The following is a 16715-nucleotide window of genomic DNA, read 5'->3' on the forward strand; positions in this document are numbered from 1 at the left end:
ACTGAGCCACCCAGGTGCCCCTTTATTTTTATTTCTTTTCAGTGTTCCAGAATTCATTGTTTATGCACCACACCCAGTACTCCATGCAGTGTGTGCCCTCCATAATACCCCCACCAGGCTAACCCAAACCCCACCCTTCTCCCCTCCAAAACCCTCAGTTTGTTTCTCAGAGTCCACAGTCTCTCATGGTTCATCTCCCCCTCCAATTTCCCCCAACTCACTTCTCCTCTCCATCTCCCCATGTCCTCCATGTTATTTCTTATGCTCCACAAATAAGTGAAACCATATGATAATTGACTCTCTCTGCTTGACTTATTTCACTTAGCATAATCTCTTCCAGTCCCATCCATGCTGCTACAAAAGTTGGGTATTCATCCTTTCTGATGGAGGCATAATACTCCATTGTACATATGAACCTTATCTTCTTTGTCCACTCGTCCGTTGAAGGGCATCTTGGTTCTTTCTACAGTTTGGTGACTGTGGCCATTGCTGCTATGAACATTGGGGTACAGATGGCCCTTCTTTTCACTACATCTGTATCTTTGGGGTAAATACCCAATAGTGCATTTGCAGGATCATGAGGAAGCTCTATTTTTAATTTCTTAAGGAATCTCTACACTGTTTTCCAAAGTTAAAACCATCCTTTTTGCACACACCCCTTCCCCCCAAAAAAGATGGGTATTATATTCTGGAAAGCACATTTTAGGCCTCAGTAGGAATAAATATGCTTTCCCTGACCCTTAACTGTATTTTTTAAAAATATTTTATTTATGGGGCACGTGGGTGGCTCCGTGGGTTAAAGCCTCTGCCTTCAGCTCAGGTCATGATCCCAGGGTCCTGGGATCGAGCTCCGCATCGGGCTCTCTGCTTACCAGGGAGCTTGCTTCCTCCTCTCTCTCTCTCTGCCTGCCTCTCTGCCTACTTGTGATCTCTCTCTCTGTCAAATAAATAAAATCTTTTAAAAAATAATAAAAAATGAAAGATTTTATTTATTTATTTGACACAGAGAGAGATCACAAGTAGCTAGAGAGGCAGGCAGAGAGAGAGGAAGGGAAGCAGGCTCCCTGCTGAGCAGAGAGCCCGAAGCGGGGCTCGATCCTTGGACCCTGGGATCATGACCCGAGATGATGTCAGACACCCAACCGACTGAGTCACCCAGGAGCCCCTTTAATTGTATTTTTAAAGTAGCATCTTCTTTCTGTACTTTATTGTGCATTTATGTTGGAACTTTTTTCTTTAGACATTTTTTAGTAGAATTTTCCAGTTCTTTTTTTTTTTTTAAAGATTTTATTTATTGATTTGACAGAGAGAGATCACAAGTAGACAGAGAGGCAGGCAGAGAGAGAGAGAGAGAGAGAGGGAAGCAGGCTCCCTGCTGAGCAGAGAGCCCGATGCGACTCGATCCCAGGACCCTGAGATCATGACCTGAGCTGAAGGCAGCGGCTTAACCCACTGAGCCACCCAGGCGCCCAGAATTTTCCAGTTCTTTGAATATTTTTCTGTATTTAGCATATATAGTAAATTGCATCCTTAAGTGAAAATTTAGGGAAAGCAGGCTTATATGAAACACTTTTTAGATGCTTAGAGTTGTAGTTAATAGAAAAAATAGGAAGCGTATGTCATTCTCAGTAAATAAGAAAAACACAGTAATCTTATTTCTAGTTTTTCAAAGGAGCCATACTTCCCATGGTTTGTTTTATTTTCTTTTGTTTCTAGCTTTGTTAGTCACTGATTTGTTCGTTGAGACATTGTCAGTGCTTCTTAGACCATCCCCAGATTTCCTTAAATAATGTTGAAAGTTACATAGGGGATCTGCTGAAAGAAGGTAGCATTGTTGAGTGTGTTTAAGTTTGATGGATAGCTTCACCATTCCTGGATTATTTATATTCCATTAGCAATTGATGGAGTCCAGTTTATCAAATTTTTTATGATTTGTGCATTTTGCATCCTAAGACACCTTTGCCTGTCCCAAGGTGACAAAGATACTATCCTATGATTTCTTCTGGAATTTTTCTAGTTTTAGGTTTTAGGTTTGTTTTGTTTGTTTGTTTGTTTTTAAGTAGGCTCCACATCCAGGGTGGAGCCCAATGTGGGGCTTGAACTCACAACTGTGAGATCAAGACCTGAGCTGAGATGAAGATTTGGGTACTCAGCTGACTGAGCCATCGAGGCACTGTTTTAGATTTAGGTCTGTGATCCATTTTGAGTTAATTTTTATGTGTAGTTTCACTGAAGATTGTTTTTTAATGGCTGTCCAACTGATTTAGCATTGTTTGTTGAAAAAAATTTCCTTTCCTATTGCATTGCCTTTGGCTTTTGAAGAAAATCAGTTGACCAAATATGCGTGGGTCCGTTTCTGCACACTCATTCTATTCCATTGATGTATGTATCTTTTCTTTTGACAGTACTCCATGATCTTGATTACTGTTTGGTTGAAATTACTCTAAGCTTTGAAATCAGGTGTAATGAGTCTCCAACTTTATCCTTATTTAAAGATTTTGCTTTGATTATTCCAGATCTTTTGCATTTCCATATAAATCTTAAATCAGTTTATCTATTTCTTCTAAAAAAGCCAACTAGAATTTTGTTTGGAATTGTACTGAATGTATAGATCCGTTTGGAATAATAGCAACCTAACTATATTGAATCTTCCGATCTACAACTATAGTATTTATCTCTTTATTGACGTCACATTTAATTTCTCTCAGGCATGTTTTGTAGTTTTTAGTATAGAAGTCTTGGATACGTTTGTTAGATTTATTCTTACGTGTTTAATATTTTTGATACTACTCTAACTAGAATTTTTAAACATTTAATTTTCTAATGTTTCATTGCTAGTGCATAGAAAATAATTGATTTTTTAAGAATGTTAATCTTGTACCTGATTACTAATAAATTTATTTATGAGTTCTAGCAGTTTCATGAATCCTCTGGAATTTTCAACATAAACAGCAGTATCATCTACATGTAAAAAGTTTTACTTCTTCTGGTTAAGTTTTCTTTTATTTCTTTTTATGGCATTATTTTAGTGTTAGAGTGTTGAATAAAGGTGATGCAAGAGCATTCTTATCTTACTCCTGGTCTTGAGAAAAAGCAATTTAGTCTTTTATATTAAGTTTAATATTAGCTGTAGATTTTTTATAGATATCCTTTATCAGCTTGAGGAAGTTCTATTATTAGCTTACTAAGAGTTTTTAATTGTTAATGAATATTTAATTTTGTCAGATGCTTTGCCTGCATCTATTACATGATCATGTCATGGTTTTTCTCCTGTGGACTGTTAATACGTTGAATTATATTGGTTGATTTTTGAATGTTCAGCCAACTTTACATTCCTAGGGTAACTCTTACTTGGTCATGATGTATTTACCCATATATTGGTATTTATTACCAATATATACCCATTTTATATATTGTTGGATTCATTTTGCTAATGTTTTGTAAAGGATTTTTACATAAAATAAGGAATGTTGATCTGTAATTTTCTTTATGGTAATATTTTTGTCAGATTTTGGTAGTAGGGTTATGCTGGTCTCCTTAGACACATTGGATAATGTTCCCTTCCCTTCCTATTTTTTGAAAATATTTGTGTAATTTTGGTATTATTTCTTCCTTGAAAGTGTGATAGAGTTTACCAGTGAAATATTTCTTTTTCTTTAGTTTTTTTAAAGATATTTTTTATTTATTTGAAAGAGAGAGAGACAGAGCAAGCATGAGCTGGCGGCATTTGGTGGGGGGGGGCTGGGCAGAGGGAGAGGGAGAAGCAGACTCTCAGCAGAGCAGGGAGCCTGACACCCAGCTGGGTCCCAGGACTCGGAGATCATGACCATGACTTGAGCTGAAGGCAGACATTTGACTGAGCCACCAGGTGCCCTGCAGTGAAATCTTTCTTTTGTAGGTTTTTTTTTTTAAACATTCAACTTATTTTATAGATATATGGCTACTAAGATTTTTTTTCCCTTGTGTCATTTTTGTCATCCATAAGCAATTGATACTTAGTGGTATTAAAACATCTGCAACACAAATCCTTTGAAAGGTTCAGAACTTTATAAAGAGGAACTATAAGGGTTGTGGGTCAGATTGTTGTAACTGAAGTGAGATAAAAGCTAACTAGACATTCACTGGTATTTGTCTAGTAACTCATTTTGTCAGGTTTTGGAAAAGTGACAATCTTTTCATATTTTTTTTTTTCCTAAAAAATTTTTCTCAGTCTTTTGAAAGAAGAACATTTTCATGGATCTTCCTTATACCCAGTGCTACTTTAAGTTATTTTTGGTCATAATATTATTTAAGTAGGTATAAACATAAAATTTATGATTATAGTTCTGAGATGCTGTAAACCAAAACAGTCCCACCAATTCAAACAAAATTAAACTGTAAAACCAACATAAACTCAAATTAACATGAATGTGATGGGGAACCAGATTTGAGACAGTGTCTTTTCTACTGTCACAGTGCTAGATTATGTTATGTTAAAAGCATAGGCTCTGGAGTATGACCAAAGTTCAGATTTTGGCTCCACCACTGCTTTGTTCGAATGACTTAGTTACTCATTTATAAAATGAGGATAATAATTTATTTAACTTATTAGGATTATTGCTATAATTAGGATTATTGGTATGTCAAGTCCTAGAAGAGTGCTTGGCAATTAATAATTATTCAATAAATATTAGCTGTAATAATAACTAGTTTTATATTATTCTACTGAAACCTTAATGATTAGTATTGGGTTTATTTTTTGTTTATTTTTTTTTAATTTATTTATTTGAGAGAGAGAGAGAGAGAGAGCTCAAGGGGGGGGGGCAGCAGAGGGAGAGGGAGAGGGATTGCTGAGCAGGAGCCTGACATGGGCTCGATCCCAGGACCCCGGGATCATGACCTGAGCTGAAGGCAGATGCTTAACTGACTGAGCCATCCAGGCACCCCTAGTGTTGGGTTTAGTAGTAGAAAGTCTGACTCTATATTTAATGGCTTTCTGATTTTGACTTTAGTAATGTAAATACTAATATATAGAATGTCGCCTTGCGTAAGTTAACATACAGTGTGGTAATAATAATTTCATAGCTTTGTTTGCTAATTTAGGATAAGCAAATTTCATACTTAACCTAAACTCTGCTAGTTAGGACTCTGAGTTTTGTTTTGTTTTTAAGATTTATTTATTTATTAGAGTGAGTGAGCAGGGAGAAGAGGGTAGAGGGAGAGGAAGAGACGAATCCCAAGCAGACTCCCCGCTAATGTGGGCCTGCTTGCAGAGCTTGATCTTATGACCCTGAGATCACCACCTGAGCCAAAACAAGAATTGGACATTCAACTGACTGAGCCACCCAGGCGCCCCTCTTTGAATTTGTTTTTAATCAAGTGTCACATGATAACTCTGTAAAGCTGAGTATCTAATCTAATCATTGCCTATATCAGATATGAGAAATACTATCTGAAGTTATTTTTATTTCTTGAAAATGTAGAAAAGGCATTATTTTTCAGTGTAGACCTCATCATCAGACTGTTGAAGCAAATCAGTAGGTTCTAGAACTTATTTTTAGTAGTTCAGAAATACCTTAATTGTCTTCTTACTGATACAGTTTTGTATTAAATATAGAATGTATTGCAATATATTGATAGCTATTCCTTGTCGGCTTGGACTCAATCCATTTAATTACCCTAAATATCAGCAGATTATGCTCTCATAACTACATTGGTTAACATTGGTTGCCTGGCTGAAATATATTAATAATGATACTGGAAAAATATTTTCATTTTATGATACTCAAGAAAAGTTTAAGAGCCTCTTCATGAGATTGCTAGTAAATTTCAGAATGTAATAAAAGTGACTTATGATTACTATCTAGTGATTCTTAAAGGTTCCTGATTATTATAGAATTAAGTGGATAAGCTTTTAACAGAATTTAAAATTGTATCTATTTTGTCTTATAATTTTTTTTCTGGCTTGTGGTACCTTCAGCAAAGGTATTACTTTACTACTGTATCGTAGCTTTTACCTGAACAGTAAGTTCTTTGGAGTTCCACATGCTTCTATAATTTTGTGTTTTGATTCTGCCACATTTTTGCATATTTGAACTGTTAAATCTTCATTCAGATATTGTGTCATAATGTATATTATTTTCTTTCTATGAACATATATATTTATTTCAGCTCCTTTTATCTTCTCATTACTCTGTGACACTTAAAGTGGTGTATTGTTTCAGTATCACATATGCCATTTTCATGATGTCAAATCATGATGGCTTTCATTTGCAAATTATTAATGCAAAAGACAAGTTTTATATTTGTATTTGCTAAAAAAGAGACTGCATTAACGGGATTCCCAACAAATTGAAAGTTGAATCATGTCACTAGGTGGTTACGGACCATAATGTGAGTACAGACACGCAGGCGGTAGCCAGACCTAAGGCAGTTATTTAGATGATTCATCATATGCTTATATTAATCATATTTCTACTAGAATCAAAATGGAAACAGTTATATACATTTTGAAATAGAATTATAGACCTCCCAATAGTTTATTTGTGGAGTCCAGTCTGAGGAACAGTTGTACTTGGGGGATGGTGCAGAGAAATTGAAGGATTCCTCTGAGGTTCTAAAAACCAGGGATGGGGGCGCCTGGGTGGCTCAGTGGGTTAAAGCCTCTGCCTTCGGCTCAGGTCGTGATCTCAGGGTCCTGGGATCGAGCCCTGCATCGGGCTCTCTGCTCAGCAGGGAGCCGCTCCCCCCCCCCCTCCGCCTGCCTCTCTGCCTACTTGTGATATGTCTGTCAAATAAATAAATAAAATCTTTAAAAAATAAATAAATAAAAACCAGGGATGGGGGCACCTGGGTGGTTCAGTTGTTAAGCATCTGCCTTTGGCTCAGGTCATGATCCCAGGGTCTTAGGATTGAATCCCGCATTGGGCTGCTTGCTCAGTGGGAAGCCTGCTTCTCCCTCTCTTGCTGTGTCTTTCTCTGTCAAATAAATAAATAAAATCTTTAAAAAATAAAAATTAAAAAAACTAGAGATGAATATTATTTTTTGTATATCAGTAATTGAGTTCAGTGGCTTAAGCAAGATCAGGGCCTTATATTTCCTTATGAACAAAGAATCCTAGATAGTTCAGAGTTGATGTAGTGGCTGTACAATGTCAACAGGGACCCAAGCTCCTTCTGGGTGCTCTCTCCCATCTTTAAGTTCTTACTTCATGTTCCCACTGTGGCCTCAGGACCTCCAGCCATCATGTCCTTATTCCAGGCAGAAAGAAAGGGAAGGACAAAGGGAAAAAGGCAAAAAGGCCAAAATCAGACATGTCGCTCAGTGACTTTTATTTATATGTTATTGGCCGGAACTGTGTCATATGACAATTCCTATTTGAAAGAAAGTTTGGAAATGTGTTTTAGGTGACCATATTGCTGCACCAATAAACTGGGACTTTCTGTAAGGAAAAAGAATGGATACTGGGTAGGCAGATGATCTCTGCCATACCAATTAAATAGGTATATTAAGAAAGCTTAAAAAACAAACATCAAGGGGCGCCTGGGTGGCTCAGTGGGTTAAGCCGCTGCCTTTGGCTCAGGTCATGATCTCAGAGTCCTGGGATCGAGCCCCGCATCAGGCTCTCTGCTCAGCAGGGAGCCTGCTTCCTCCTCTCTCTCTGCCTGCCTCTCTGCCTGCTTGTGATCTCTCTCTGTCAAATAAATAAATAAAATCTTAAAAAAAAAAACAAACATCAAAAACCTCGGTTTTTTTTTTTTTAACCAAGCTTTTTATTTTAATTCCGGTATAGTTAGCATACAGTACATTTGGTTCAGAGGTACAGTGTAATGATTCAGCAGTTCTGTACATTACTCAATGCTCATTGGGATAAGTGTACTAATCTTTCTCTTTTATCTGCATTTTTATTTTAAAGTTACATGAAAGGAATATAAATGAAATAAGTCCCTAACTTCCTAAAGTATGAAGGGAACATAAAGATCATATAGTCCTGACATTTTAGCTTAGAGATAATTAGTGACTTGTCTTAGGCCACAGACATCAGTTCCAGGCTGGAACTGAAGTTCCTAACTCTGACACCAGTCACTGGTCTTCCCATTTACTGGGCTGCTTCATAAAATCTGGTAGCTCACTACTCTCCTGTGCACAAGACAGCTGTGGTTTGGGACTACTGGGGAGAAGAATCCTCTGTTCACTTCAGTGATTACAATAAAACTGATAGGAGGAAATTTCATGTTCTTATATGAGGGTGTTATGTTTATTTTGTAAGTGTTGGTGGCCCTGCCAGTATTTATATGTTTATTAATTAGTTCTTTTTTTTAAATTGTTTTTGTGTTTTGTTTTTTAAAGATTTTACTTATTTATTTGACAGACAGAGATCACAAGTAGGCAAAGAGGCAGGCTCCCCGCTGAGCAAAGAGCCCGATGCGGGGCTCAAATCCCAGGACCTTGGGATCATGACCTGAGCCGAAGGCAGAGGCTTTAACCCACTGAGCCACCCAGGCGTCCCTATTAATTCATTCTTCATTTATTCATCATTAACAATGGCTTATAAGGTCATAAGAGCAGGGCCATATCATGTTAATATCTCTGTCCCCAACTAGGTCCTAATTGAAGAATGAAAAATTATAGCCCTTTATACTAAAAGTTTAAAAATAAATAAAAAGTTTAAAAAATTATGGTTCCTGTCCTCAAGGAATTCTCAGTCAAGTTTGAGAGACAGACACAAATGGCAATGATAATAGTACAGAGATAAGAGATGATAGAAATACAAGTGAAGAGTGAACAAGTAAATAAATATCTAAGACTGAAAGGAGGTTTATAAAGACTTCAACAGGAGGTGGTCCCAAGTTCAGTTTTGAAAGGTTTTCCAGATGAAGAAAGAAGAGGGCTGCATATCACACCAAAGAAAAAGTTTTATGTTTGTTTGTTTGTTTGTTTGTTTTTAAGGATTTTGCTTATTTATTTGACAGACAGAGCCAGAGAACATAAGCAGAGGGAATGGCATAAGGACAGGGAGAAGCAGGCTATACACTGAGCAGGGAGCCCAATGCAGGGCTTGATCCCAGGACCCTGGGATCATGACCTGAGCCAAAAGCAGATGCTTAACCATCTGAGCCACCCAGACCCCTCCCCCCACCCCAGAGAATGAGTTTTTAGAGGCCCAGTGGGCATGAGAAACTGTTTAGAGGAGCCTGTGAGAAATATGGGAAAAACCCATAGTAGTAGGAAATGAGGCTTGAGGGGTTGACTGTAGCCATGACCATATCACAGAGACCTCATAACATGTGAAAGGTTTTGAATTTACCTTTTGATGGGGTGCCATGGAGGTTCAGCTGACATTACAGTTAGACCTTGGCACCTTAGTGTGGAGCCCACCTACAGTGAGGCACCACTTTTCACTCACAGCTACAGATGAACAGGACAGACTAAACCATACATCAAGATCCTTGTTCCTCCCCTGCTCAGTTTTCCCCAGGATCTCCCCTTTATCAAAAACACACTTGACCATTCTGATCACATAGACTCCTCATGTCCCAGTTTACTTTTCTTGCCCATCGTGTTTTCCTCACTGTTACCCAGCCAAGGACCCATAACAAGTGATTCTTTTTGACCTCTGACCAATAAAGGATGGCTTACTCCTGTTTGGTAGATGGTTATCCTTATGTGCCCGGGAGGCTTAAATGGCGGAATAAACCAGACACATCTTTCTTCTTCCAAATGGTGAAATGAAGGGCAGTATTTCAGGAATTTCAGACAGCCGGGAGACAGATAGCCAGCTCCTAAGATTTGGTTACAGTCCTGGCACCTGACCTGGCCCACTCATCCTTGCTTCTGGTCTGCAAACTGCCTTTGCCCCTGACCCCAGGAGGCACCCCCTAGTGGCTCTCCTCCCAGTCCAGTCTCCCTTCCCTGCTAAAGACTTTCCTTCTGCATCTCTTAATTCTCTCTTTGGACTCTGAGTTACGTTATTTGTTTTCCACTGCCCAGAAGAGGATTGACTTCCTTTCTGTGACTCATCCTAGAATGGACCTAAACCTTTGTTGGTTCTGCCTTTTAGTAATGAAGTTTCTGATGGCAGAGGGTAAAGTCGGAAGTACATCCTCTTGGTTAATACAGATAATGCACACATTTTATTATTTTTTTTAAATATTTTTATTTATTTATTTGACACACAGAAATCACAAGTAGGCAGAGAGGCAGGCAGAGAGAGAGAGAAGGAAGCAGGCTCCCTGCGGAGCAGAGAGCCCCATGCGGGGCTTGATCCCAGGACCCTGGGATCATGACCTGAGCCAAAGGCAGAGGCTTTAACCCACTGAGCCACCCAGGCACCCCCACACATTTTATTATTAAGAAATTGAATAAACCTCTCTTTGTGACTTTGGAAGTAAAACATACCATGAAAAGGCTCACCTCTTTTTTTTTTTTTTAAGATTATTTATTTACTTGATAGAGATCACAGGTAGGCAGGGAGGCAGGCAGAGAGAGGAAGGGAAGCAGGCTCCCCACTGAGCAGAGACCACAATGCGGGCTCTATCCCACGACCCTGGGATCATGACCTGAGCTGAAGGCAGAGGCTTTAACCCACTGAGCCACCCAGGCGCCCATAGGCTCACCTCTTTTTTATTGCTTGTTTTTTTTTTCTTTCCCACTTTTTTTCTCATGCAAATATTTTTAATATATATCTTAATTTTTTTTATTTTTTTAATAAACATATAATATATTAGCCCCAGGGGTACAGGTCTGTGAATCACCAGGTTTATACACTTCACAGCACTCACCATACCCCATACCCTCCCCAATGTCCATAATCCCACCACCCTCTCCCTACCCCCGTCCCCCTGGCAACCCTCAGTTTGTTTTGTGAGATTAAGAGTCTCTTATGGTTTGTCTCCCTCCCTCCCTACCCCCATAGCCCCCCACGTTGCATCTCCACTTTCTCATATCAGGGAGATCGTATGATAGTTGTTTTTCTCCGATTGACTTATTTCCCTAAGCATAATACTCTCTAGTTCCATCCACGTCGCAAATGGCAAGATTTCATTTCTTTTGATGGCTGCATAGTATTCCATTGTATATATACACCACATCTTCTTTATCCATTCATTCATGCAAATATTTTTATGCAGATATTGTAACAATCAAGGAAAATAACAAAAATCTTCTCTCACGGCCATAAAGCATCACTTTTTTTTACTTTTACCTGTATTCTCTTCCAGTCTGCCCATGTGCAGCGATATTAACTAGTTTTTTTTTTCATTAAAAAAAATTTTTTTTAAAGATTTTATTTATTTGACAGACAGAGATCACAGGTAGGCAGAGAGGCATGCAGAGAGAGAGGAGGAAGCAGGCTCCCTGCTGAGCAGAGAGACCGATGCATGGCTCGATCCCAGGACCCTGGGACCATGACCTGAGCCCAAGGCAGAGTCTTTAACCCACTGAGCCACCCAGGTGCCCCAACTAGATACAGTTTTGAAGTACATTTCTTTTTTATGCCACATGATCATAATTCAAGGAAATTGAAGTAATAGAGATATGGGAATATCTTGGGTAATAATGGCTTCTTATTTTGATTATTTCCCTTTAGGAAGGACACTGCTGATCCTGTAACATGGAGGATTGCCTTCATACTTCATCTGAGAATCTGTCCAAATTGGTCAGCTGGGCCCACAGCCATGGGACCATTTGCAGCCTCATTCCAAACCTGAAACACTTGCTTTCGGAAGGTTCCCATGGGAACCTCACAGCAATGTGGGGCTGTAGTGCTGGCCATGCTTATCACTGGCCACTGACAGCTACTTGCAGAGCTGGGTCCCAAGAAAGGGTCTGTTTCCAGGATAACAGAAGTTTTAACTCTGATAGTCCCAGTATAATTGGAGTACCCTCTGAGACACAAACTAGCCCTGTTGAAAGGTATCCTGGGAGACCTGTGAAAGCGAAGCTAGACTGTAATCGGACCAGAGACTCTTGTGACTTCTCTTATTGCAGTGAACCCTCTGAACTGGATGAAGCTGTAGAAGAATATGAAGATGAAAACACCCTGTTTGACATGGTTTGTGAGTCTTCTGTTACAGACGAGGATAGTGACTTTGAACCCCAAACCCAAAGGCCTCAAAGCATTGCTCGAAAAAGGCCTGGAATAGTCCCATCTTCTCTCCATTCCAGCTCTCAAGCTCAAATGATTGATGAATGCAGCAATGATGTCATCATTAAGAAAATCAAACAAGAGATTCCTGAAGATTATTACATTGTGGCGAATGCAGAGCTGACTGGAGGGGTAGATGGACCAGCCCTTTCATTGACACAGATGGCAAAACCCAAGCCTCAGACTCATGCTGGTCCCTCCTGCATAGGGTCTGCTAAGCTGATTCCCCATGTGACATCTGCCATTGGCACAGAGCTAGACCCACATGGTGTGTCTGCATCCCCCTCTGTCATGTCCAGACCAATCGTCCAGAAGACTGCCAGGGTATCTCTGGCTTCACCAAACAGAGGACCCCCTGGTGCCCATGGTACCAGCCAGCAGGTGGCCATGCAGATGCCTGTGAGCACATCCCATCCTAACAAACAGATCAGCATCCCTTTGTCTGCACTGCAACTGCCTGGACAGGATGACCAAGTTGCTTCTGAAGAGTTCCTGCCCCATCTGCCCAGCCAGGTTTCCTCCTGTGAGGTAGCTCTTTCTCCCTCAGTTAACACAGAGCCAGAAGTGAGTTCCAGTCAGCAGCAGCCCCCAGTCGCTCCAACCATAACCACTGAGGCCACAGCACAGTGCATACCAGGTATGGCACATGAGGTGACAGAGAGTCCCTCATCCACGCACATCAGAGAATTCTGCGCCGTCAGCACTTACAAAACCATTGGCTCAGTTTGCTAGGAATCAGGCCTTTATTATTCTCAGAAACATAGAAATAATGAAATATATTCTATCCAGGTAATATTCTGAAGGACATTCATCTGAGTTAAGGCCATCCATCCAGTCAGTGTACCTCAGGGCTGAGAGAACAGCTGTAGGATTGTGCTGTTAATATTGCATGGCTAGATTTAAGGTTTATATTTGATCTTAAGCTGAATAATTTTTATTTTTATTATTTTTTAAAAAGATTTTATTCATTTTAGGGAGAGAGCAAGTAAGTAGGGGTGGGGATTAGAGGGAGAGGGGAGACTCTCAAGCAGACTCTGTGCTAATTACAGAACCTGATTCAGGGCTTGATCTCATGACCCTGAGACGTGACCTAAGTCACAGTCAGACACTTAACTCACTGAGCCACCCAGGTGCTGCAAGCTGAATAATTTTGGTATATTAATGTTATCTTTGAAAAGAATTTTTATGCTCTCCTATCAGTACCAAGGTATTTGGTTGCTGTTGGAAGCCAAAATGACATAATGTTGGGTGTGTAATGACAATAAAACTGGTGCTTTTCCATTATTATTTATTTGTCTGAACCAACTTGGTCTTTCTGTTCATTTAGTTGGTGTGGCAGTTTAGAACAAGTATTTTAAAAGCAACAAATAATTCTAAAAGAAGTATTTTATCTTTTATCTCAAAATGTATTTATTTTTTATTTTATTTATTTTTTTTATTTTTTGAAGATTTTATTTATTTATTTTACAGAGATCACAAGTAGAGAGGCAGGCAGAGAGAGGTGGGGGGAAGCAGGCTCCCTGCTGAGCAGAGAGCCCGATGTGGGGCTCGATCCCAGGACCCTGAGATCATGACCCGGAAGGCAGAGGCCTTATTAACCCACTGAGCCACCCAGGGTCCCCTTATCTCAAAATTTAAAAGAGTTGATAACTTGCTTTCCTGGAGTACATGGGCATAATTGGAATGGACTGAGAGGAGAGGGAAATAATTGTATGAGACTTCTATCTAATTTTGAATTCTAATGTTCTCTGATTCTAACATGTAGTATTTATTAAATCTGGGCTATTATTATATAAAAGGGTTTGGGTGTCATGCATTTGGCTTCATTATTCAAATATAATAAGCCAGAAGTAGACATGGACAAAGATGAACAGATATACAGAACAGAGTTTATAGAAAGCAGAAATTTGTGGCACGTTTTGGTTTGTTTCATTTTAATCCCTCTCAAGGAAGTCATGTATTTTGGAAAAAGTTTCCTAGAAGCCTGCAGTACCTGTGCCTTTACCCAATTTATGATTTTGCTGACACAGTCATGGTATTATTAATAAACTATACAAGGAAAATATTCATATCCTGATTCAAAATAATGCTTTTCAGTTTATTCATTTTTCTTTCTTTTTAAAATAATAGCTTCATTGAGATATAATTCACATACCATAAGATATACTCTTAAAAATACACAGTTCAGTGGTTTTTGGTTTATTTACAGAGTTGTGCAATCATCACCACTATCTAATTCAAAGCACTGTTACCACCCCAGAAAGAAACCCGATACCCATCAGCAGTCCCTCTTTTCTTCCTCCCAGACCATCAACCACTGATCTATTTTATGTTTCTATAGATTAGCCCATCCTGCACATTTCATATATGTGGAATCATAGCATGTGACTACCTTCTTGCACTTAGCATATTTTTTTCTTACATTGTAGCAATGTATCAGGATTTCTTTTTATTTCCAAATAATATTTCACTGTATGGATATATCATAGTTTGTTTTTCCTTTCGTAAGTTGATGGACATTGAGGTTGTTTCTATTTTTTGGCTGTCATGAGTAATGCTGCTGATAACACTCCTATACAAGTGGACGTGTAACTTCATTTCACGTGGGCAACTACCTAGAAGTGGAATTGCTGGGTGTATGGTAACTCTAACTCTTTGAGGAACTGCCAGACTTTTCCAAAGTAACTCCACTATTTTACAATCACCAGCAGTGTAAAAAAGTTTCCTGTTTCTTAACATGCTGACCAATATTTGTTGTTTTCTATTTAACAAAATGATATTTATCCTGGGTGCATGAAGTAGTATCTCATTGTGGTTTTGATTTCCACTACCTTAGTGATTAATGGTGTTGAATTTTTTAACAGTATAGTCTTTGGCTAATCCTAGCATAATTTAGACACATTTTCATTAGGCTCGTGAAGGCTCGTGAAGGCTCGTGAAGGTCTTTGTACTAGGTAGGAAATCTGACTCTTAATACATATAGAATAAAGTAGTGGTACCTTTTCACTTAAATAGATAGTTGTATCTGGTTTATTTGTGTCTCCCCCACCATTTAAAAAAATAAAATAGAAGACTTACCCTGACAGTTTTCTATATTCTCATTTATTTTATATTAGAGGGTAGAATACAGAATTGTATTTTGCAAAGTGATCCAGTATACCAAAACAGCTTAGTAAGACTGTTGTATCACACATCCTTCCATGAACTTACCTCCGTATCCTTCTACTAACTTACTGCAGCTTAGTAATACTGCTGCATTACTTCTTCCACTAACTTAACCCAGATTTCCTTGCATCTGCCTAGTGGTCAGTGAATGAAACACCAAGACTCTTTGCTAAACAAAATATGAATATCTTATTACATAATTGTTATGGAAAAGAAATTCAGCCTATTTGAAAAATATTTTAAACTGTTTATTTTTTGTATAGATTACATTCTCTTGGATTTTATTTCTTAATAAAATTACACTTTTTTTTGAAATTGCACTTTTTATGATAGCTATAAAAAGCAGGTATGGCCAAGTACAGCACATAGTTAATACAATCATAAACTGTGATTTAGCTGTACTCTTGCAAAGAGAATTGGCCTGGCTTAGAGTTGAACTTTTAAGGAAAAACAGCATGAAGAACTGATGAGAAGTTCCTAAGGAATCATCCTAATGTTTTGATCTATATTGTTCTTTGGAAGGATATTTATTATAGTGCTAAAATATTTTTAGCTTTAAAGAAATACTATTTTAGGGGTGTCTGGGTGGCTCAGTCATTAAGCATCTGCCTTTGGCTCAGGTCATGATCCCAGCATCCTGGGATCGAGCCCCACATCAGGCTCTCAGGAAGAAGGAAGGAAGCCTGCTTCTCCCTCTCCCTATTCCCCTGCTTGTGTTCCCTCTCTCACTGTCTCTCTCTCTCTCTCTCTCTGTCAAATAAATAAAATCTTTTTTAGAAGAATACTATTTTACTAGAAACATCACTGGAACAAATAAAACTCTCATTGACATTTTTCTTTTGTGGGAGTTAGATAAAGTTAACTTACAATTTACTTGTGTTCTATAGAGCCCAAATTAGCCTTTGTGCTCTTAACAGTTTTGTTTTGCATATTTACTATTGTAGATAGTCTTCATTCTAAATATAGATTTTTTTTTAAATTTAGAATTACAGCACATCCAAATGTATGTGAATGAATATGTACAGATGGTCCTTACTCAGTTAATATAGAAAGTATACTTGGGACTAAGCCAGGAAGAAACCTTTTGAAAGAACTAACTGAAAGCAAAATCAGGTGCTCTTCTTAAAACGATGTTGTGTAAGCCGAGTCCTTATCAAATCATTGTAGAAATACTGCATATCTTTGAATAGTATTTTTTTTAAATAAATATTCTGACAAATGACTGTTGAGTAAACCAGAAACAAATTTTTTCATTTTGTTTAGTTTTTACTGATGCTGTTTAAATTCTATTCGCCTAGTGGAAAGTCATCCTTATTTATGTTCAAAACTAAACTCACAAAATGATAAAATGTTAATCAAGGTATGAATAAAATTATTAATTTTCATGTCAGCTCTCTTATGCTTTTCATCCCAAATCTTAGCTAA

At 38.4% G+C, this 16715-nt stretch overlaps 1 protein-coding gene across 4 annotated transcripts in view; it reads left to right on the forward strand.

The window, feature by feature from the left end:
* KIAA1958 (KIAA1958 ortholog) overlaps positions 1-16715 on the forward strand; it is a 160497-nt gene that overhangs the window by 78076 nt on the left and 65706 nt on the right. For 3 of the 4 annotated variants that reach the window (XM_032865616.1, XM_032865615.1, XM_032865613.1), the window contains exon 2: positions 11568-12762. In XM_032865616.1, the coding sequence (XP_032721507.1) occupies positions 11592-12762 (1171 nt within the window). In that variant the 5' untranslated portion in view covers positions 11568-11591. Of the gene's footprint in view, positions 1-11410; positions 11432-11567; positions 12763-16715 lie in introns of those variants that run through there. The other variant, XM_032865614.1, reaches the window with a different exon arrangement.

This window comes from Lontra canadensis, unplaced genomic scaffold, assembly GCF_010015895.1.
Source record: "Lontra canadensis isolate GAN:19392208 unplaced genomic scaffold, GSC_riverotter_1.0 scaffold30, whole genome shotgun sequence".
In the NCBI taxonomy this organism is placed as follows: Eukaryota; Metazoa; Chordata; class Mammalia; order Carnivora; family Mustelidae; genus Lontra; species Lontra canadensis.